This window comes from Fukomys damarensis, unplaced genomic scaffold, assembly GCF_012274545.1.
Source record: "Fukomys damarensis isolate Sample0158 unplaced genomic scaffold, DMR_v1.0_HiC HiC_scaffold_32, whole genome shotgun sequence".
Taxonomy (NCBI): domain Eukaryota; kingdom Metazoa; phylum Chordata; class Mammalia; order Rodentia; family Bathyergidae; genus Fukomys; species Fukomys damarensis.
Genome location: NW_022900944.1, coordinates 33,316,429 through 33,339,958, shown reverse-complemented (window position 1 = coordinate 33,339,958; position 23,530 = coordinate 33,316,429). Strand labels below are relative to the sequence as shown.

The following is a 23,530-nucleotide window of genomic DNA, read 5'->3' as shown; positions in this document are numbered from 1 at the left end:
TTGACTTCAAGGAGATTACAAATTTAATGGGTATAAAGAAATGCAGAGAAACTGATGGTTAAATTCACTCTTCTGTAAAGCTCTTCTAAAGAAATTAAGGAGTGTACAACTCTGTATTCTGAGTCTCAGTCCATCCTGTATCTATAGTCTGTGAACTAGGGAGTTCCAGATCTACATTATAGAGATTAAAGCTACGTGGTCTTGGTATGTAGTCCACGCCATCCTTGAACTATGTGTAGCCCAGTCTGGCTTTGAACTTTCTCCTCCTGCCTCTGCCTATTTATTTATTTATTTATTTAGAGACAGAGTCTTGCTTTTGTAGTGCAAGCTGGCCAGAAATTTGCAGTGATCTTTCTGTCTCACCTCCTGAGTGCTGGGATTACAGGTATATACCACTGTGTTCAGCTAAAATTACACACACACACATACACACACACACACACACACACACACACACTGTGTGTGTAACTCTGTGTTATATATGATACTAGATAGTGAACCCAGGGACTTCACACTGAACTACATCTCTAGTCCTTTCCCATTTTGAGACAGGGTCTTGCTAAGTTGTTAAATTGCCCAGGCTAGCCTTGCACTTGCAATCCTCTTACCTTAGCCTCCTACAGTGCTAGAACTACAGATGTGTATTACCACTCCTGGCTTAAAATTTAAGCACAACCTTGCGCTTGTGAGCCAGGTGTGGTACCACTGAGCTAAATCCCTGGCCCAAAATTTACAGTATTATTAAAAGAATAATACACGTAAGGAAACTTGGCAAGTTGAAGTAAAGTCTACATAAAATGAAAATCTTCTAAAGCAATGAATATTCTTCATTACATGACTCTTTGTCTCCTCAAAGTCCCCAGTGTTCCCTATGGAATATATCAGATGGTTCCATAATTTTGCTCTTTGATTACCCAATACTTTTTTTATGGCTTGTTTTGTTTTTGGAGATAGGATTTTGTTGCATAGTCCAGGATGTTCTCAAACTCGTGACCCTCCTGCCTATGGTCCTCAGGCATGCACTGCCATGCCGAACATTAGGGATCTTCTTTCATTGTGCAGTTTTTGAATTATGGCAACACTTGAATCTTATTTATTTATTTATTTATTTATTTATTTTTGGTTTTTTGAGACAGGGTCTCACTATGTATTTGAGACTGCTCTGGAACTCACTGTGTAGCCCAGGCTGGTCTCAACCTCACAGCGATCCTCCTGCCTCAGCCTCCCGAGTGCCATGACTACAGGCAAGTGCCACCACATCTGGCTCTTGATTCTTTTTTAAATCTATGTAAAACTAAATTTGAGTTTTTTTCTTTCTTTTTGTCCTGTGAAACTGAAGTTGAACTCAAGTAAAACAAAATTTGAATATGCTTTTTAGTTTAATAGTTATTATCCCTTAAGGTATCCTAAGCTCTCCAAACTAAATTTCTCTTTCCTTTTCCCTTTCAATTCCCCACATTTTTCTAGGCATTGTGGCACACACCTATACTCCCAGCACTCAGGAGGCTAAAGCACAAGGATTTCTAGGAGTTCGAGGCCAGTCTGGGCTACATACTGAGTTCAAGGCTAGTCTCAACTACATAATGAGACCTTGTCTCAAAAAAACCAAAACAAACAAAAAACCCCACAAAATCAATTCCCCACATCTGGCATGCTTCAGGTCAAACCAATGTTTATTTCAGGGAATTAAAATTGTACACTTTTATATTATAGAGATGTGAAATAACATTTTTGGCTGAGTTGTGTGGTTTATGTGCACTACCACATTTTGATTTAAATGATTTCAACACTCAGTCAAAAGACTGTCATAATTTCAGTGGTTTTCTAGTCACAGTCAATAAAATAAAGAAAAAATATTGTCTCCATGACTAAGCAAGTCTTAAAGTGAGTGGTTAGGAAGTTGCTTCAAAATTTTAAAACTGCACATAAAAAAACTAGTGACAGAAACATCTGTTCTAAGCTAGAATCTGCAAAATGATCAATAAATTGTGAAAAAGAAAAGTTTTGCTTACATCAGCTACATTAGCTATTTTAGACACCTGGAATAATATAATTCACTTTAAATCCTGTAGAAGACTTAGGAAAAAAAAAAAAGATTTAGAGTAAGATAAATATTGTCTTTAGTTCTTACCTTGTGGCTATAAGAGGGTAGCTATGACACGGTGATGCCCAGGCATCTCTTGTCCATGGCATACAGTCATAAAGCAGCAAGTCTTTCTCTGTCACAGCCATGAGGACAGGTCTCCACTGCTGTCTTCCACCATCTAGTTTTGCCTGTTACAATGGTGAAATCCAGACATCAGAACTAACTGCAATGCTAAATCTTTCCTAGGAACTGACACGTTTTGTTTCTTCAACCTGATAGACACAGGAAATATTTCTTCAGGAGCCTTCCCACCAGAAGGGATTCTCCGTTGAGAGGTGTGAGGTATTGTGTATATCTGAAAAAGCTCCCCTGACTTCCAGCGAGCTGTAGACATCACCTAGTGATATGGCAGTTTTTCCCTATTCCATAATAATTATCACTGGTTCTAATTAAATACATAATATGTTCAAGTTTATAATAGATGTAGCACAGTGAGTAATATATTTCAAGTACAGGACAGAAATTACTGCTACCTATTCCTAGCAAGAGGATAGAAAAATCTCCCTCCTAAATAAGTCTGTATAATCTAAACAGTAATTTTCTTTAATCAAGACCTAAAGTAAGAAATACATTTTACAATGCAACCCATTCCACATATACATATATATGATTGTTTTGAATATTTTCAAAACATTGGATATATTCTCATTGCACCCTAATACACATAATAGAAGTGAAAAAAAAATTTTTTTTTTTGGTACTGGGGATCAAACTCAGGTCTTTACACTTTAGGCAGGTGGCACAACCACTGAGCTAAATCCCTGGCCCTAGAGGTGAATTTTAAAAAATACTTTCCAATGTATTTTGGAATATATTGAATATATCCCAAAATAACACAACCATACAGTTTATGCATTATACTCTGATATTTCTATTCTATTTTTTAAAAAAATGCTGACCATGATGTACTATGTTATACACTGAAAAGAGTAATCCATCATATTTTCAGAACTGTATGTTTCAAGTTTAAATGTACCATTGTGTTTACCTGCGTAAAGTACCACCAGGTGCCAATTACCACCAGGCAAGGTTGTACGCTCCTACAATCTCAGCATTTGAGAGGCTGAGGCAGGAGGATCACTATGAGTTCAAGCCCAGCCAGGTTACAAAGAACAACAAAATACTTCAGTTACCTATGTGAAAGTTTTTTTTTAAACAACCACACCAAACAAAATACCACAATAGGAAACAACCACTATCCATATTGTCATGGATTCAAGCCCCAAAATAAAAAGGCTTTGTTCAAGAAAAACCCTGTCTTCATCCAAACTTTTATACTCCTTAGACAAGAACTCTGAGGAGGGACTGCTTAACAATATTGTATTTTATCCTAGTTTAGCATATATATCCCTAATTTGAGTCTTTATGCAATTTGTGAATTATTAGGAACAAAACAGGAACTGTTCCAAACAAAGCCTTTCTCTGGCTGTCTGAGCTTTTCCTATCATTTCCTAAGTGCTTTTAAAAACTGAATTTATAGGTAAGAGAGGTTTTCTCTTTGGTGAGCTCTGTTATATTACAGCTACTTTATCCTAATATCCTTTTTCAGTTCTAGAATACATTACATTGCATTATGTTGCCATATCTTCTTTTTTCCTTTTTTTTTTTTTGTACCGTGGATTGATCTTGGGACCTTGTGCTTGTAAGGCAGGTGGTGGAACCAATGAGCTAAATCCCCAGCCCTAGTTGTCATATCTTCTTAGTCTACTTGGGTCTAAGATGACAATTTCTCTTTCCTTTTTGTTTTTTAATCTAAATTTAAATTTTCTTTTTCATTTTCAGAACTGGGAATCAAACTCAGGGACTTGTGCTTGCAAGGCTGGCATGGTGCCACCGAGCTAACTTCCCAGCCCTTTCCTTTTTTTTTTTTTAATGAGCTTAATAGTTTGTTATTTTGTTTTTGTTTTTTTGTTTTTTTGTTTTTTTGAGACAGGATCTAGCTATGTAGCCCAGGCTAGCCTTGAACTTGTGGCAATCCTCCTGCCTGGCTCCCGAGCTCAACAGTTTTGAGAAGTACTAGTCAGACATTTTGAACAGAATGCCCCTCAATTTGAGTTTGCCCGAAGTTTTTCTCATAACTGTAGGGTTATGAGTTTTTCTCATAGGCTGTAGGGACAGTGACATGGGAAGTTGGAGCATGTCAAAGCTGACTGGGGAAGTAGAGGTGACCTATTAATTATAAGATCTTGGAACACACACACAGAACAGTTCCCAAAGCCCTGCATGTGGACTTCTCCAAAGAAATCGAGCAGGTTTTCAATAGGATGATCTAGACCTGAGCTGTGGGATCCTTAGGACCCATATGCAGAAGTTCTTGTGGGTTTCCTCCAGATTTGGATAGCATAAAAGAACACACATACCAAGAAGAGTTTGCTGTGTGGCTTTCCTCACCAAAGCCTGCCCCCCTTCCCATATGGTGTACTTTTATCTTACTTTTTCCGTTTTACTCAGCCCAAGCTCAATCAGCTAAGCCAGTTTTCCCTTACTCTTCACTTTTACTTTTTCAAATAAACTTTTTGCCACTGCTTTTTGTTCATTTTGTTCAATTCTTGAAGATAAGAAGTACCTGGACTCTAACTCCAGAAGGAGAGATAAGCAACCCAGAATGAGTAACATTTATTTGGCAAGCTACTTTTAGAAGGAGCTAGGGCTGGGGATTTAGCTCAGCAGTTCTGCCGCCTGCCTTGCAAGCACAAGGACCCGAGTTCGATCCCTGGTACCAAGAAAAAAAACAAACAAACAAACAAAAAACATAGAAGGAGCTAGCTGATAACAATAGGGTTTCAGTAAAGCACCGGAGTGGCAAAGTCCCTTTCACATCATTCCCACCAGGGTACATGCTATCATCATTCATCGCTAGTGATTTACCCGATCACTTGGCTGAACAAGCTTATTCTAAGATTTATTTGGAAATGAAAAGGATTCATAGTAGCAAAAGCAATTTGAAAAATAAAGAGTAAAGGACCAGGGATTTAGCTTAGTGGTTCTGCTGTTTGCCTCGCAAGTGCAAGGTCCCAAGTTTGATCCACTGTACCAAAAAACAAACAACAACAACAACAACAAAAAGAAAATGAAAAATAAGAGTAAAGCTGGAGGATTTATACTATCTAACTTAATACAAAGCTATGGTAATAAAAACATTGAGGAAATGGCATAAGGTGAGACATCTGGGGTGAACACCTTTTCTGAGAGTAAAATTTGATTTGGGTATTCCATACAACTACTTTAAAAAAATCAAAAGTATTTTACAAACAGTTCTAGCTGAGCATGGTGCCACAAGCCTATAATCCCAGCACTTGGGAGGCTGAGGCAGGAGGACTGCCACAAATTCAAGGCTAACCTAGGTTACATAGTAAGTTTGAGGCCAGCCTGAACTGCAGAGTGAGACCCTGTCTCAAAAACCAAAAACCTAGCAACCAAAGAAACAAAACAGTTCTTTAAATTAGTTTAGCAACACTATTTTTAGAGTGGTTGAAATTTCTCTACTTACTATTTCCCAACACCATGCTTGTGTTCTTAAGGCAATAATTCATAAATATTTTTATTATTATTATTATTATTATTCTTGGGGGGGGGCGTTGAGACAGGGTCTCACTATGTAGTTCAGACTGACCCAGAACTCACTATGTAGCCCAGGCTGGTCTTGAACCCACAGCAACCCTCCGGCCTCACCCTCCCGAGTGCTGGGATTACAGGTGTGCACCACCATGCCTGGCTTAAATATTTTAATTATAAAATTAGGAATTTGCTTGGTCTTTGTATGTATGCATGCATGTATGTACGTATGTGTGTATGTTTGTATGCAAAGAAAACAAAACTGGCTGAGAACAGTAGTGCACTACTATAATCCCAGATACTCAAGAAGCAATTTAATAATATCCTGTTTCTGAAATAAAATTTAAAAGGGGCTGGGATGAAGCTCTGTGGCACAGCACCTGCCTAGCACACACAGGTTCTGGGGCACAATCTCCAGTACTGAAAAATGTAAATAAATTGTTAAAAATTGAGCATTTGGGCTGGGGATTTGGCTCAGTGGTTCTGCTGCCTGCCTTGTAACTGCAAGGGCCCAAGTTTGATCACCATTACAAAAAAAAAAAAAAAAAAATTGAGCATTTACTATAAACAAACCACCTGGTGAAAACTGCAGGCAATAAAGACTTGGAAAAAAAATGTGTTCCTGCCTCTTGTGCAAGAGCACCCAGATGAGTGGTGGGAAACACACACATAAATATATCCATAAACAGCAGACTGTGATAGGCTGATGGCTTTACTTTTTTTCCTTTCTGGCACAAACCTAATTAAGTTCACTAAAAAAGTCTGACAACTCTCAAACACTGCTGATGAGAATCTAAAGTAGTATAGCCAAATTGAAGGCAACTTGGCAATATTTATCAAAATGACAAATGTTTATAACTTTTATGGTAGTTTTAAATATGCCCTTAAAGACTTTACTACTCTTCCCTTTAACAGGTGGAGCCTGAGCTCCTTGCATATCAATGTAGGTTTGGCCCAATATTGTTTTGCTTTCTTTCTTTTTTTCTTTTTTTTTCTTTTTCTTTGGTACCGGGGATTGAACTCTGGTCCTTGCGCTTGTCAGGCAGGCAGATGAACCACTGAGCTGAATCCCTGGCCCTAATGTTGTTTGTCGAATGAAAGAAGAAAGCAGAATAACAGTGTGTGACTTCTGAGACTATGTCAGAAAAGGCACTGTGGCTTCTGTCTCACTCTGTCTCTCAGATTATTTGCCAAGGGGAAAAAAATAGTCATGTCTGAGGACACAGAGGTAGCCCCAGGGAAAGGCCCATATGGCAAGGAAGTGAGGACTTCAGCAAAGAGCCAGGAAGAAACTGAGACCTCCTGCCAGCCACATGCATAATCCTCTTGGAAGTGGGCTGGCCACCTCAAATCAAGCCTGCACATGAATGCCACCTCAAACTACATGAAACATCCTGACTGAGAACTACCAGCTAATCCTCGACCAGATTCCTGATCCTTAGAAACTCTGTGAAGTCAATGTTGCTATTTTAGGCCAATAAATCTCGGGGATGCTTTGTCATGTAGTGGTAGATAACTGATTTGCTCTTTGACCCAGCACTTCTAGGGATTTATCCCACAGGTTTTCATAGAAATATCTCCTATTCTAAACTCTAACTATCCAAAATTCAGAACTGATAACAACTTTTTGATAAATCCTTACCAAAGTTTTATCAAAAGTAAAGTTTACTTATATTAAATAGATTTCTATTTTCAAATTTTCTCACTATCAAAAGCTTAAGGTTTTCTCCCCAGCACTGTAAAAAGAAAAATAAATTAGCAAATAAACAAAAAATTGAAAGAATCTCTTTCAGTACTGGAGATTGAACCCAGGGCTTTACAATGAACTACTGTACATCTCCAGCCTTTTTTTGCTTATTTTTTTTTTTTTTACTTTGAGATAGGATCTCACTAAATTGTCCATACAGGGCTTAAATTTGTGACCCTTTGAGTAGCTGGGATTATAGGCTGGTTTTTCCTCCTCCTCCTCCTTTCTACTTCTTCTTTTTGTGGTACTGGTGACTGAACCTAGGGCCTTTGCACTGATCTATGTTCCAAGCCCCCCACCTTTTTGGTGTGGTACGGGGGAAAGAACTCAGGACCTTGAGCTTACAAGTCCTTTTTATTTTATTTTATTTTTGTGGCGGGGGGAGTTGCCCAGGTTAAGCTTGAACTTGGAATCTTCCTGCCTCAGCCTTTCAGAGTAGCGGGATTATAGCAAGTGTTACCATGCCCCACTAAGAATCTTAAGAAAGAAATATATTCAGATGTCATAGGTTCCTTTATTTGATCTCTCTGAGCTCAGGATCTAAAGAATTTAGATAATGCATTCCTGAAGGGAATAACAGGATTATCCATTGCAGCATCATCTCTAATGGCAAAGCATAACAATAAAACTAGACAAAGTCCTTATTTCACTATGGAGTACTTCACAATTGTAAAAAAGGAGGTAGCTCTCTGCATTATTATGGAAAAAAAGGGCAAGGTATAAAGTTGTATTCATGTTATATCTTCTTAAAAGAATAGAAAATATCAAAAGATCCACTAGGAAAGAACAAAAATGATCACTTCTGCCAGGGATTTAGCTCAGTGGTTCCACCGCCTGTCTCGCAAGTGCAAAGTCCCGAATTCAATTCCAAGTACGAAAAAAATGATCACTTCCCTAGAGGAAAGGAGCTGGGACTTAGGTGGGTAGGGCACAGGAAAAACAACAAGACTTAATTCTTTGATTCTGAACTATGTGAATTTGTTATCTTTTTAAAATCATAAATTTTTAAAAATATCGCTGAAAGAGCACAATGATTATCAACTAATCCAATTTTCTAACTAGCAAATAAAAATAATATAGACACAAGCTGGGAGTGATGGCACACACCTGTAATCCCAGCACTTGAGAGGGTGAGGCAGGAAGGATTGCCATGAGTTCCAGGCCAGGATGAGCATATACTAAGTTCAAGGCCAGCCTGGACTACATTAGCAAGACCCTAACTGAAAGAGAGAGAGAAAGAGAGAGAGACAGAGGGAGGGATGGAGGGAAGGAAAAAAGGAAGGAAGAAAGGAAGGAAAGAAACAATAATAAACATAACTAAAATGTTAACTTTCAGTCATAAGTACTTATCCCAGGATTTTTCATTAGTTTCTTTGCTTTTCTAATTATGCTTCATAGAAATAATTGCTGTAGGGCTGGGGATTTAGTTCAGTGGTACTGTCATCTGCTTCGCAAGCACAAGATCCTGAGTTTGATCCCTGGTACCACAAAAAAAAAAAAAAAAAAATGGAAAACAGTTCTCCATGCAACAGGAGCCCAGAAAAAAGCAGGGATAGCTATCTTATTTGCAGACAAAGCAAATTTCAAACCAAAACTGATTAAGAGAGACAAAGAAGGCCACTACATCCTTGTAAAGGGAACAATCCAAGAGGCAGACATGACCATCATAATTATATATGCACTGAATATTAATGCCCCCAACTATATACAACACATATTAAGGGACATGAAAAACCAAATAAGCGCTCATACGATTGTAGTGGGGGGCCTCAATACCCCACCATCACAAAGACACAGACCATCTAGACAAAAAATCAACAATGAAATACTAGAACAGAACCAAGCTTTTGAACAAATGGACTTAATAGACATCTACAGAGGGTTCCACCCACAAAATCAGAACATACATTCTTTTCAGCTGTACACGGGTCATTCTCCAAAATAGACCACATACTAGCTCCTAGAATATACTTAAATAAATGCAAAGGAATTGAAGTTATCCCATGTATATTATCAGACCACAGTGAAATTAAGCTAGAGATCAATAGCTAAGAAACCATAAGAACTTCACAAACACCTGGAAATTGAACAACACTCCTGATCAATGGGTCACAGAGGAAATTAAAGAAAAAATTAGTCAGTTTTTACAAATAAATGATAACGCCAATAAAACATACACGAATCTATGGGACTCAAAATGAAAGCAGTTCTACAAGGGAAATTCATAGCAGTGAATGCCCACACTAGGAAAACAGCAAACTCAAATAAACATCCTAATGAGAAATCTTAGGCTGTTAGAAAAAGAAGAGCAAGAAAAACCCAAAGCTCGTACAAAAGAGGAAAGTATAAAGATGGAAATAAAGTGTTCGTAAACAGGGAGGGGAGGAGGGGGTGAAGGGAGGGCAGGGACAAGGGGAAAAAATGAGAACCAAGACCTGTCATGATGTGAAGGTACAAGATCCCAATAATGAATGTAACTGTACTGTATACCTAAAATGTACCAATAAACTCAATTAAAACAAAAAAAACACAGAGCAGAAATCAATGCAATGGAGACTAAGAGAATGATACAAAAAAAAATCAATGAATTGAAGAATTGTTTTTTAAAAAGAATAAATAAAATCGATAAACCCTTAGCCAACCTTGTCAAAAAAATGAAAGAAAAGGCTTAGATCCATGCAATTAGGAACAAAAAAAGTGAAGTCACAACAGATCCAGCAGAAATCCAAAGGATCCTCAATACCTACTTCAAGAAACTGTATTCTAATAAAATGGAAAAGAGAGAAGAAATGGACAGATTTCTTGATACTTATGAATTAGCAAAATTGAACAAAGAAGATAAAAAATTCTAAACACCCCAATTACAATCAGTGAAATTGAAAACATAATTAAAAATTTACCAACAAAGAAAAGCCCAGGTCCTGATGGCTTCACAGCTGAATCTTACAAAACATTTAGAGAAGAACTACTGAAACTACTCTAAACTTGGAGATGAAACTGAAAGGGAAGCAATACTTTCAAATTCATTCCTGGAACAAGTGTTACTTTGATTCTAAAACCAGGGAAAGACCCAACCAAAAAAGAAAACCACAGGGGCCAGGGATTTAGCTCAGTGGTTCTGCTGCCTGCTTCACAAGCACAAGGACCGGAGTTCAAACCCCAATACCAAAAAACAAAGACAGAGAAAACCACAGGCCAATATCCCTCTTGAACACTGATGCAAAAATCCTCAATAAGATACTGGCAAACGGAATACGAAGGGTCATCAAGATCATACACCCTGACCAAGTTGGATTTATTGCAGGGATGCAAGGATGGCTCAACATATGTAAATCAACAAATGTAATACACTATATTAACCGAGTCAAAGACAAAAGCCATGTGATCATCTCAATAGATGCAGAAAAACCATTGGACAAAATTCAACACCCATTCATGATAAAAACCCTGCAGAAAATTGGAATAGATGGTTTTTATCTCAGCTTGATAAAGGCTATGTAAGAAAAACCAACAGCCAAAATCATACTAAATAGCCCAAAACTAAAAACCTTCATGCTAACATCAGGAACGAAACAAAGCTGTCTACTATCACCACTCCTGTTCAATATAGTTCTAGAAACATTAGCCACAGCAATTAGACAAGAGAAAGAAATAAAGGGAATAAAGATAGGAAAGGAAGAAGTTAAAGTGTCATTATTTGCTGATCATATACCTACAAAGAAGACCCAAAAAACTCTGCCAAAAGACTTCTAGACTTAAGTGACAAATTCAGCAGAGTAGCTGGATACAAGGTCAACACTCAAAAATCAGTAGCCTTCTTGTACACGAATAACAGACTCACTGAGAGAGAAATTAGGGAAACAATTCCTTTCACAATAGCATCCAAAAAATAAAGTATCTAGGAATCAATCTTAGTAAGGAAGCAAAAGACCTCTACACTGAAAACTATAGCACTCTGAAAAAAGAGATCAAAGAGGATATAAGAAAATGGAAAGATATCCCCTGTTCCTGGGTAGGAAGAATTAACATAGTGAAAATAGCCATACTACCAAAACTGCTATACAGATTCAATGCAATCCCAATTGAAATTCCAACAGTATATTTCACAGAACTAGAGAAAATAACACAAAAATTAATTTGGAACCAGAAGAGACCTAGAATAGCAAAAGCCATCCTAGGCAACAGAGACATAACGGGGTATCAGAATCCCCAACTTGAAACTGTACTACAAAGCCACGGTGATAAAAACAGCATGGTACCAGCAAAGAAACAGATCAGGGGATCAGTGGAATAGATTGGAAGATACAGAAATAACTCCAGATGTACTCAGCTACCTCAATTTTGACAAATGACCAACCATCCTTAGTGGAGGAAAGATAGCCTTTTTAATAAATTGTGTTGGAAAAACTGGATTTCAACCTGTCAAAGATTAAAACTAGACCCTTATCTTTCACCATGCACTAAACTAAAATCCAAGTGGATTAAAGATCTAAATAATAAAATAGAAACTCTAAAATTACTGGAAGATAAGTTATGCAGAACTCTTGAAGACATTGGCATAGGAAGACTTTATGAACAAATCCACAGTAGCACAGGAACTAGCATAAAGAATCAACAATTGGGATCTCATCTTATTAAAAAGCTTCTGTACTGCAAAATAAACCACCAACAGAGCTAAAAGACAACCCACAATATGGGAAAAATTTTTTACCAGCTGTTCCTTAGACAAAGGACTGTTATCTAGAACACATAAGAACTCAGAAATATCAGCCCCCCCCAAATATAAAGCCCTGATTAAAAAATGGGCATCTGAAATGAACAGGCACTTCTTGGACAAACAAAGAAAAGCAACAAATAAATACGTAAAAAAATGTTCAACATCACTGGTCATTTGAGAGATGCAGATGAAAAAAACACTGAGATTCCACCTCACCCCAGAAAGAATGGCTGCTATCAAAAAATCAACTAATAACAAATGTTGGCAGGGTTGTGGGGAGAAAGGAAACTTCTCTATTGTTGCAGGAGTGCAGACTGGTGTAACCACTGTGGAAATCAAGATGGAGATACCTCAAAGAACTAGGATTAAAGGTTCCATTTGACCCAGCTATCCCTCTGCTGGGTATCTTTCCAAAAGAATTAAAAGAATCATATTATAGTGATATATGTGCACCCATGTTTACAGCGGCATAGCTCGTAATATCTAAAACTTGGAAACAGCCCATTTGCCCATCAGTTGGAAACTGGATAAAAAAGATGTGGTTTTTCTATACAATGGAGTACTACTCAGTCATAAATAATTTGAAACTAGAGTCATTCATAGGAAAATGGATGCATATTGAGGCCATACTCTTAAGTGAAATAAATAAGACACACATGCATGAACACTCAATACTTTCTCAAGTGTGAAAAACTAAAAGTGTAAGTAAGATTCAAACTGTATAACTGATAATGTGAAATAGGAAGAAAAGGGCTAAAGGTATAGGGGAAGTAGAAGGGTAGGGGAAAGGAAATAAGGGAAAAGAAAAAATACGAGAAAAGGAAAAAATGGAAACAAAGTTTTTGTAAATAGAGGAGGGTGGTGCGGGTGAAGGGAAGGCAGGGGTATGGGGAAAAAAGTGAGAACCAAGATCTGTCATGTAAAGGTACAGGATCCTAATGATAAGTGTAACTGTATTGTATACTTTAAAAGTACCAATACATTCAATAAAAAAAAGAAATAATTGCTGTATATTTGCATTTCAGTTTATAATAATTTTATTTGCAGTGCTCACAAAATTCCAGCCTGAAAGAAAATGAGATTTCCAGGCCCAACCACAGACTCACTAAATCAGATCTTTGCTGGAGAAAACACCATCTCTAAATAAATAAAGTCAACCTCTAGTTGGAAAAAAATTTAGGATTCTGCTGGGTTGGAGGATAGAGGGCCAAACCTGGGAAACTGTATTTAAAAAATTAAAATGAAGCCTGGTATGGGGGTGCATGCCTGTCATCTTAGCACTTTAGAGGATGAGGTAAGAGGATCACTGAGTTTTAGGCCAGCCTGGGCTACATAGTGAGTTCAAGGCCAACCAAAACTATGGTGAGACTCTAAAAACCTAAAAAAGAAAGAAAGACAGACAGAAAGAGACAAGAGACTTCCACACGCTGATTTCATGACACAGTATTTGGCAGCCAATGATCTAGTACATTCTCTATCCCTTTGCTTGCACAGGAGGGAACTAGAATTCAAGTAGAGGCAGGAAACTTTAAAAAGATCTAAAATCAGTGAAAAAATAGAGCTAGTCCCTGAACTCCTATTTCTGAACCCCTAGTTTCCTCTTTCAATTCCCTCTGGCCCAGCAGATAGTGAAGGGCGTACTTTAATGCCATGTAGGAACTTTTACTCTCTGGGTTAAACCAGGGATCTAAAATAATTTGCATTCTTCAGTACTTTTTTTCCCTTCACTCAATATCCTCTTAGGCTTCCTTGTTTTCTCTCCAGTTATGAAAGACAACCCTACTTTGGTTTAATGGCTTGTAAAATGTTTTGTGTATTTTGTACTGTTCCCAGAGTAGGGGTGTACACTAGAGTCTGCTGCCATGGAGAAACTATGACCTCCAGGCCAAAGCCATGTGATCACCTATTTTTGTAAAGTTTTATCAAAATACAATCATGCCTATTTAATTCTATTTTATCCATGACTCCCATCACCCAGTTACTGCTATCTAGCCCTTTACAGAAAAAAATTATCCTATATCATTTTCAAACCTAATGAACTATTTTCAATTTAAATATTTTTATGATTAGAATAAATTTAAATTTACTGTGGTTTCTGCTTCAAATTTAATATTTTCAATTTAATATTTATATTTTAGATTTATGTGTAAATATATCTGTTGCTTGTCAAATAATTTGCCTGTTATTTAAATATATGGGGAATCGCTTCTCGGCCTTTTGGCTAAGATCAAGTGTAAATATATGGGGAAACATTTTTTTAAATGACAGAGGAAGAAGCATATTTGAACTTAAAATATTTTTGAACAGCAAAAATGAATTTGCAGGGCTGGGGATTTAGCTTAGTGGTTCCACTGTCTGCCTCACAAGCGCAAGGACTAGAGTTCAATCCCTGGTACCGCCCCCCCCAAATGAATTTGCAATAAACTGAGAAGTCCTATGAATAGGTGACCCTTATTGCTCACTTTATGAAAAGTAGCTCTTCAAGTCTGGTAAAAAAAAAAAAAAAAAAGTGTATGTTTGGAGATGCAAAAAAAAAAAGAGTCTATGTCATTAAAAACAGAGGCAATAATAAGAACCTTCTTTTACTTGTACTATGATGGTGAATAACATAACAGTTAATTCTACTGGTGGAGGTGATAATCAGCAAGGAGCTAAAGGGTTAAAAAAAGAAAAACAAGAGACAAACAAAAATTGGAAAAACAAAAGATGTGCAAGATGGATATCTAAGACATAGCAGTATGATAAATACTACAAGATACAGGCAATGGAGGACCCATTCTGGCTCTGAATAGAAACCAGTGAGATCCTGCTCAGCCTCTCCACCTACCTGTTCTGCCAGCCAGGCAATGTGCTTGACTTCCTTGCTGCCTCCTGCTGTACTGGTTGCACCAAGCATGGCATTGAGTTCAGCCAGTACCTGTGGGAGGAGAGCCATTATGTTGGTGTGGATAGCTACGAACCAGGAGTGTGCTGTGGCTGTATCCTTGCAGCGTAGGATCAATGTGTTTCTGCTATCAGGAGAATGTAGCTCTATCAATCTGTGTGGAAAAAGAAAAGAAAAATGTGAGCTGGGTCAGAAATAATCACATCTACCAGAGAGATTAACATGCACAATTGCAAATCTAATTTAATTATGCATTCCTCAAATTGTGACACTTTCTCTTAATTCCCTAGAGTCCAATTTCAGCTAAAACCACATATGGAGGAAATACAAAGAAATAATATGTGTAATGTACATGTAGCAATTTCCCTTGATGAATGCAGTCATTATATACTGCAAACATATACTAATAAGAATTTTAAAATAAAATAAAAATAAAACCACACATGGAAAGTAATCAGCAGAAAGACTAACTGCCTAACTGCTGGATGGGCTGTTGTAGTGTGTTGATGCAAGGAGCTAAGGCAAGGGAACCTATGGTATGGTTGATAGTAGAATATTTTATTTTACCTTAATTTCTATGTTAAAAAAATGGAAAGAATGTTTGCTGAATGTCATAGGCACAACTATAAATCAGGAACTAATATTTTTTTAAAATATTTAGGTAATTCTGATATAAGGTATTGCCAGGCATTTAGAGAACTTACTGCCACATAATAAAATGAAATTTATACTATATGAAATAAAGAAGAGGTAAATTAGCAAAAGAATATTACTCGCCCACCCCCGGTACTAGGGATTGAACCCAAGGCCTTTTCCCCCCAGTACTGGGGATCAAACTCAGGATCTTGCACTTGCCAGGCAGGTGTGGTGCCACTGAGCTAAATCCCCGGCCTTTTGCAGGCTAGGCAAGTGCCCTCTACTAAGTTACATCTCCTGCCTTTGTTGTTGTTTTTGGTTTTTTGAGACAGGGTCTCACTATGTAATTCAGGCTGACCTCAAACATGTAATCCTTCTGTCTTGGCATGCTGGGTAGGTGAGATTATAGAAATGTACCACTGTACTCAGCAAGAATATTACATTTCATAAAATTGTGGAATTATGTTTTAATGTCTGGGTAACATTATATGATTAAATAGCTCACTGAGTTCCAGAAGATACAGTTAAAAGATAGACAACATGATGATAATTCTGTATTAGTTAATGCTCAACTGAGAACAATCTATATTTCAAAAGATACTCCTGGGGTCGGGGATTTAGCTCAGTGGCACCATGCCTGCCTTGTAAGTGGAAGGTCATGAGTTCAATCCTTGGTATGGAGTGGGGGAGTTACTCCTAAAACAGTAATGCAGCACTCAGGAGGCTAAGGCAGGAGGATCACTGTAAGTTGGTGATCAGCTTGGGCTACACAGTGAATTCAAGGTCAGCCTGATCTACATAGCAAGACCCCTTTCAAAAAAATCAAGCCAAACCAAAGGAAACACCAAACAACCAAAACAAATAAAAAAGCAAAAACAAAAAACAACCCCCTTAAAACAAAACAAAAAAAGCAACCCATAAAAGTCATCCATACAAAGTAGCTGAAAGTTTAAAAAATGTAATTTTTAAAATGTGGCATATTTCTGTAACCCCAGAACTCTGGAAAACCAAAACAGGAAGATTGTATGTTCAAGCTGAGCCTGGATAACTTAGTGGAATCCTGTGACCAAGTAAGAAATAAAAAAGGGCCAGGATTTAGCCAAACACAAAGGTCCTAGGCTCAATCTACAGTACCACTATATAGTACACTTCCATGCAGTCCAAGTTTGGAGTTTGTAGCCTCAGTCATTTGCAGATTTTTCCTTAGAACCTAACTAATAATTGTTCCTGGAAATCCCTTCAATTTCAGAAACTGTAAATATCCTCCACAATTTTTTTAGAGAGGTTTGCAAGTAGCCATTCAAGAGCGTTATTCAGCTTTTCTTACTGCTAATTGGCTGCTGCCATGTAAACTTCTCCAGCACATGCACCAGCATTCACAGCATAACAGGTCTGTTGCACCACCTCTAGCTATCTTGAGTGTTCTAGGTTTTCTTCTTCTTCTTTTTTTTTTTTGAGACAGGGACTCACTATGTAGTTGAGACTGCCCTGGAATTCACTACGTAGCCCCGGCTGGTCTCGAACTCACACAGATCCTCCTGCCTCAGCTTCCCAAGTGCCGGGATTACAGGAGTGCGTCACCATGCCCAGCTAGATTTCGTTCTTTTTAAAGCCCTAAACTCCCTAAGATGCTGCCAAAACACCTTCTTAGGCTTTATTAATACAGTATTTTATTAAATTGAATTAAATTGCAAAGCTGCAGGAGACATAGCATATGTAGGATTTAAACTGTAAAAATAGGCATTTATAGGTATTTATCTGAAATTTAAGGTTTTTCACAATCTGTGGGTGCTCTAGAAATGTAACTCCCATCAATTTTGAGGGTCCACTTTACTAGCCTCTATTTCATTTAACAATATTTATTCTTTGTGGTTTTGTTTTTGAGACAGGTTCTTGCTATGTAGTTCAGGCTGGCCTTGAACTCACTATGTAGCCCATGCTGGCCTTGAACTCGAAGTGCTCCTCCTGCCTCAGCCTCCCAGCGCTAGGATTACTGGCATGTGCTACCATAACCAGCTATTTTCCCTTTCTTTTTCTTTCTTTCTTCTCATTTTCTTAACTCTTTCAGAGATGTTTTACATTTTAATGAAATTCAACTTGTCAGTTTTTTCTTTAAGGACTATGCTTTTGGTGTAAGAAATCACTATCAAATTTAGAGGATTTTTAAAAAGCACAACCTGACAAGTCAGGGAGAACAAGAGAAAGGCACCTCTACCAGAATTTTGGAAGCTGGCAAGCAGACACAGGAGTTCAATGAGTAGTCATTCTTAAGAAAGTGCGAAGAGCCACATCCCAGCCCAGCCAATCCATGCTATACAATCCTTAAGAGGTTGGGTAACTGGTAACCAGTTACCTCTGGAAGTGGGAATAAAGCAGGCCAGTAACTGCCCCACCCTCATCCGAGCAAAAGATTCAGCTCCATTTTTGTCCCATCAAACTGGGTAGGAGAGGCAGTGATGTCCTTAGTTCAAAGCATACATCATCAGGCTGACCATTTTTGTGCTATTTACTTCCTGGTTGCTTTGGCATTGTAACCAGAATAACATCCTTTAAACACATGCTAAAAGTTTGGCGGCTAAGCCATACGAGAAATTTTCTTCACTCCTCCTCCTGACCTACTTAGTAGTAAAGATAGGCAACAGTTCATCCTTTCCTAGACACAAAATGTTCGTGTTCTGAAAAGGTATCTACACTTCACACAGTTCTTGGGATAATCTTGGACACGTCTAAATTCTAAAAATCACAGTACTGAAGATCCTAGTTATAAAAACTGGAAGAACAGAAAGTAATCTGTTACAAGGAACAAAGGAATACCTAAAAGGTGGTGCTAGTTTTTTGGTACTGGAGCTCGAACTCAGGAACTCGCGCTTGTGAGGCAATAATGCTAGCATTTTGTTTGTTTTGCAGAACTAAGCATTGAAACCAGGGCCTCTGAACTGCACTACATCCTCAGACCTTTTTATTTTTTATTTTAAGATAAAGTCTTCCTAAGTTGCCTAGGTTGGCCTCAAACTTGCAATCCTCTTACCTCAGCCTCCCAAAGCACTGAGATCACCGGCATGTGCCGCCATGCCCAGCTCTAGTCTACTGCTGTTTTAAAGAAAATTTGTTTTCTTTGTTTTGTATGTGTAGCTTTTTAAGACAGGGCCTCCTTATGCAGTTTAGAATGCTCTTAAATTCATTATGTAATAGCCCAGTCTGGTCTTGAACCTGCAACAATTTTCCTACCTCAACCTCCCAGATTACAAGCACACACCTCCTTGCATGGCTTTTTTTTTTTTTTTTTTTTTTTTTTTTTTTTTTTTTTTTTTAATGGTGCCAGGAATCAAACTCAGGGTTTCATACTTGCCAGGCAGATACTATGCTGCAAAGCTACATGCCTGGCCCTATGCCCAGCATTATTTTAAAAGAAAATTTTAGCCGGACATGGTCACTTGGGAGGCTGAGGCAGAAGGATTGCTGTGAGTTCAAGACCAGCCTGGGCAACATAGTGAGATTCTGTCTCCAAAAAATATTTTCAACACAAAACTCTGCTAATAAAAATATGGAGGCACTGGGCAGAGGCCTTAAAATAAATAAATAAATAAACAAACAAACAAATAAATTAATTAATAAAAATATGGAGGTAAGGCCAGGTGTGGTGGCGCACACCTGTAACCCCAGTACTCGGGAGGCTGAGGCAGGAGGATCGCTTTAAATAAATAAAATAAGTTCGAGACCAGCCTGGGCTACATACTGAGTTCCAGGTCAGTCTCAAGTACATAGTGAGACCCTATCTCAAAAAAACAAAAACAAAAACAAAAAAAATGGAGGTAAGCTTTTGAACAAATGGACTTAATAGATGTCTACAGAGTGTTCTACCCCACAAAATCAGAATATTCATTCTTTTCAGCTGTACATGGGTCATTCTCCAAAACAGACCACATGTGAGATCATAGAACATGTTTAAGTAAATGCAAAACAACTGAAGTTCTCCCATGTATATTATCAGATGATAGTTCAATTAACCTGGAGATCAATAACAAAAGAAACTGCAAGAACATCACAAACACCTGGAAATTGAACAACACTCTCCCGAGCAGCCAATGGGTCACAAAGGAAATTAAAGAAGAAATTAGACAGTTTTTACAAATAAATGATAATGCCAACACAACATACACAAATCTATGGGACACAATGAAAGCAGTTCTATGAGGGAAATTCATAGCAGTGAATGCCCACACTAGGAAAACAGAGTGAGCTCAAATAAACAATGTAATGCTGAATCTAAAGCTCCTAGAAAAAGAAAAGCAAGACAAACCCAGAGCTCATACAAAAGAGAAAATTATAAAGATCAGAGCAGAAATCAATGCAATGGAGACTAAGAAAATGATACCAAAAAAAAAAAAAAAACAAAAAAAAAAAAAAAAAACAAATCAACAGGACCGGGGATGTAGTGGCACCATGCCTGCCTGGCAAATGCAAGGTCCTGAGTTTGAACCCCGGCATCACAAAAACAAAAAACAAAACAAAAAATCAACAAATCAAAGAGTTGGTTTTTTGAAAGAATAAATAAAATCGATAAAGCCTTAGCCAAGCTTATCAAAAAAAAGGAAGGAAAAGGCTCAAACCTGTGCAATTAGGAATGAAAAAGGTGGTGATAATAGATCCAACAGAAACCCAGAGGATTATCAATACCTATTTCGAGAACCTGTACTCTCATAAAATGGAAAGCACAGAAGAAATGGACAGATTTCTAGATACAAATAAATTACCAAAGTTAAACGAAGATAAAAAAAATTCTAAACACCCCAATTACAATCAGTGAAATTGAAAACATAATTAAAAATTTACCAACAAAGAAAAGCCCAGGTCCTGATGGCTTCACAGCTGAATCTTACAAAACATTTAGAGAAGAACTACTGAAACTACTCTAAACTTGGAGATGAAACTGAAAGGGAAGCAATACTTTCAAATTCATTCCTGGAACAAGTGTTACTTTGATTCTAAAACCAGGGAAAGACCCAACCAAAAAAGAAAACCACAGGGGCCAGGGATTTAGCTCAGTGGTTCTGCTGCCTGCTTCACAAGCACAAGGACCGGAGTTCAAACCCCAATACCAAAAAACAAAGACAGAGAAAACCACAGGCCAATATCCCTCTTGAACACTGATGCAAAAATCCTCAATAAGATACTGGCAAACGGAATACGAAGGGTCATCAAGATCATACACCCTGACCAAGTTGGATTTATTGCAGGGATGCAAGGATGGCTCAACATATGTAAATCAACAAATGTAATACACTATATTAACCGAGTCAAAGACAAAAGCCATGTGATCATCTCAATAGATGCAGAAAAACCATTGGACAAAATTCAACACCCATTCATGATAAAAACCCTGCAGAAAATTGGAATAGATGGTTTTTATCTCAGCTTGATAAAGGCTATGTAAGAAACCAACAGCTAAATCATACTAAATAGCCCAAAACTAAAAACCTTCATGCTAACATCAGGAACGAAACAAAGCTGTCTACTATCACCACTCCTGTTCAATATAGTTCTAGAAACATTAGCCACAGCAATTAGACAAGAGAAAGAAATAAAGGGAATAAAGATAGGAAAGGAAGAAGTTAAAGTGTCATTATTTGCTGATCATATACCTACAAAGAAGACCCAAAAAACTCTGCCAAAAGACTTCTAGACTTAAGTGACAAATTCAGCAGAGTAGCTGGATACAAGGTCAACACTCAAAAATCAGTAGCCTTCTTGTACACGAATAACAGACTCACTGAGAGAGAAATTAGGGAAACAATTCCTTTCACAATAGCATCCAAAAAATAAAGTATCTAGGAATCAATCTTAGTAAGGAAGCAAAAGACCTCTACACTGAAAACTATAGCACTCTGAAAAAAGAGATCAAAGAGGATATAAGAAAATGGAAAGATATCCCCTGTTCCTGGGTAGGAAGAATTAACATAGTGAAAATAGCCATACTACCAAAACTGCTATACAGATTCAATGCAATCCCAATTGAAATTCCAACAGTATATTTCACAGAACTAGAGAAAATAACACAAAAATTAATTTGGAACCAGAAGAGACCTAGAATAGCAAAAGCCATCCTAGGCAACAGAGACATAACGGGGTATCAGAATCCCCAACTTGAAACTGTACTACAAAGCCACGGTGATAAAAACAGCATGGTACCAGCAAAGAAACAGACCAGAGGATCAGTGGAATAGATTAGAAGATACAGAAAACAACTCCAGATGTACTCAGCTTTTTTTTTTTTTTGGTACCAGGTATCAAACTCGGGACCTTGTGCTTACAAGGCAGGTGGCAGAACCACTGAGCTAAATTCCTGACCCTCAGCTACCTCATCCTTGACAAAAGAGCCAACCATCTTCAGTGGAGGAAAGACAGGTTCTTCAGTAAATGGTGTTGGAAAAACTGGATTTCAATCTGTCAACGATTAAAACTAGACACATATCTCTTCCACTATGCACTGAACTAAAATTCAAGTGCTTAAAGATCTAAATATTAAAACAGAAATACTAAACTTGCTGAAAAATAGGTAGAACTCTCAAAGATATTGGCATAGGAAAAGTCTTTATGAACAAATTCTCAGTAGCACAGGAACTAGCACAAAGAATCAACAACTGGGATCTCATCTTATTAAAAAGCTTCTGCACCGCAAGAGAAACCATCAACAGAGCTAAGAGACAAAATATGATGAGGGAAAATTTTTTTCCAGCTGTTCCTCAGACAAAGGTCTACTATCTAGAATGTATAAAGAACTCAAAAAAAATCAAGACTCCCTGAACATAAAAGACCCGATTAAAAAATGGGCATCTGAAATGAACAGACACTTCTTGGACAAATAAAAGCAGCAAATAAATATGTGAAAAAATGTTCAACATCACTGGTCATTTGAGAGATGCAGATGAAAGATTCCACCTCAAGATTCCACCACCATTACAGGAATGCAGGTGAGATTCCACCTCACCCCAGAAAGAATGGCTGCTATCAAGAAATCAACTAATAACAAATGTTGGCAGTGTTGTGGGGAGAAAGGAACCCTTTTCCTTTGTCAGTGGGAGTGCAGACTGGTGCAACCACTGTGGAAATCAATATGGAGATACCTCGAAAAACTGAGATTAGAGATCCCATTTGACCCAGCTATCCCTCTGTTGGGTATCTTTCCAAAAAAATAAAAAGAATCATACTACATGGACATATGCATACCCACATTTATAGTGGCGCAGTTTGTAATAGCTAAAACTTGAAAACAGCACAATTGCCCATCAACTGGAGACTGGGTAAAGATGTGGTTTTTCTATAAAAGGGTTTACTACTCAGTCATAATGAGTGAGAAACTAGAATCATTTATAGGTAAATGGATGCATAGTGAGGCCATACTCTTAAGTGAAATAGGACATGTGTAAATACTGAATAGTTTCTCTGTTGTGAACAACTAAAAGTGTAAATAAGGTTCACATTATATAAATGATAATGTGATATAGGAAGAAAAGAGCTAAAGGGAAGTGAGAAGGGTAGGGGAAAGGAAATAAGGGAAAAGAAAAAATGTGAGAAAAGGAAACAATGGAAACAAAGACTTTGTAAATAGGGAGGGTGGAGGAGGTGAAGGGAGGGCAGGGGTATGGGTGAAAAATAAGAACCAAGATACATCATATAAAGGTCCAAGATCCCAATGATGAATGTAACTGTACTGTATACCTAAAAAGTACCAATAAACTTGATGAAAAAAAAATATGGAGAAGGCCAGGGATTTAACTCAGTGGTTCTGCTGCCTGCCTCGCAATCTTAAGGTCCTGAGTTCAATCCCTGTTATCAAAAAAAAAA

The 23,530-nt window shown here is 37.7% G+C and overlaps 1 protein-coding gene and 1 pseudogene across 1 annotated transcript in view; one reads left to right on the top strand and one right to left on the bottom strand.

Moving 5' to 3' along the window:
• Positions 1-23,530, bottom strand: part of Sntb2 (syntrophin beta 2) — a 65,956-nt gene that overhangs the window by 21,706 nt on the left and 20,720 nt on the right. Inside the window, exons 3-4 of the mRNA XM_010612340.3 lie at positions 14,993-15,203; positions 2,132-2,274 (exon numbers count right to left, since the gene is read on the bottom strand). Coding sequence (XP_010610642.2) covers positions 2,132-2,274; positions 14,993-15,203 — 354 coding nt within the window. The remainder of the gene's footprint in view (positions 1-2,131; positions 2,275-14,992; positions 15,204-23,530) is intronic.
• LOC117283940 lies at positions 14,367-14,571 on the top strand (annotated as a pseudogene).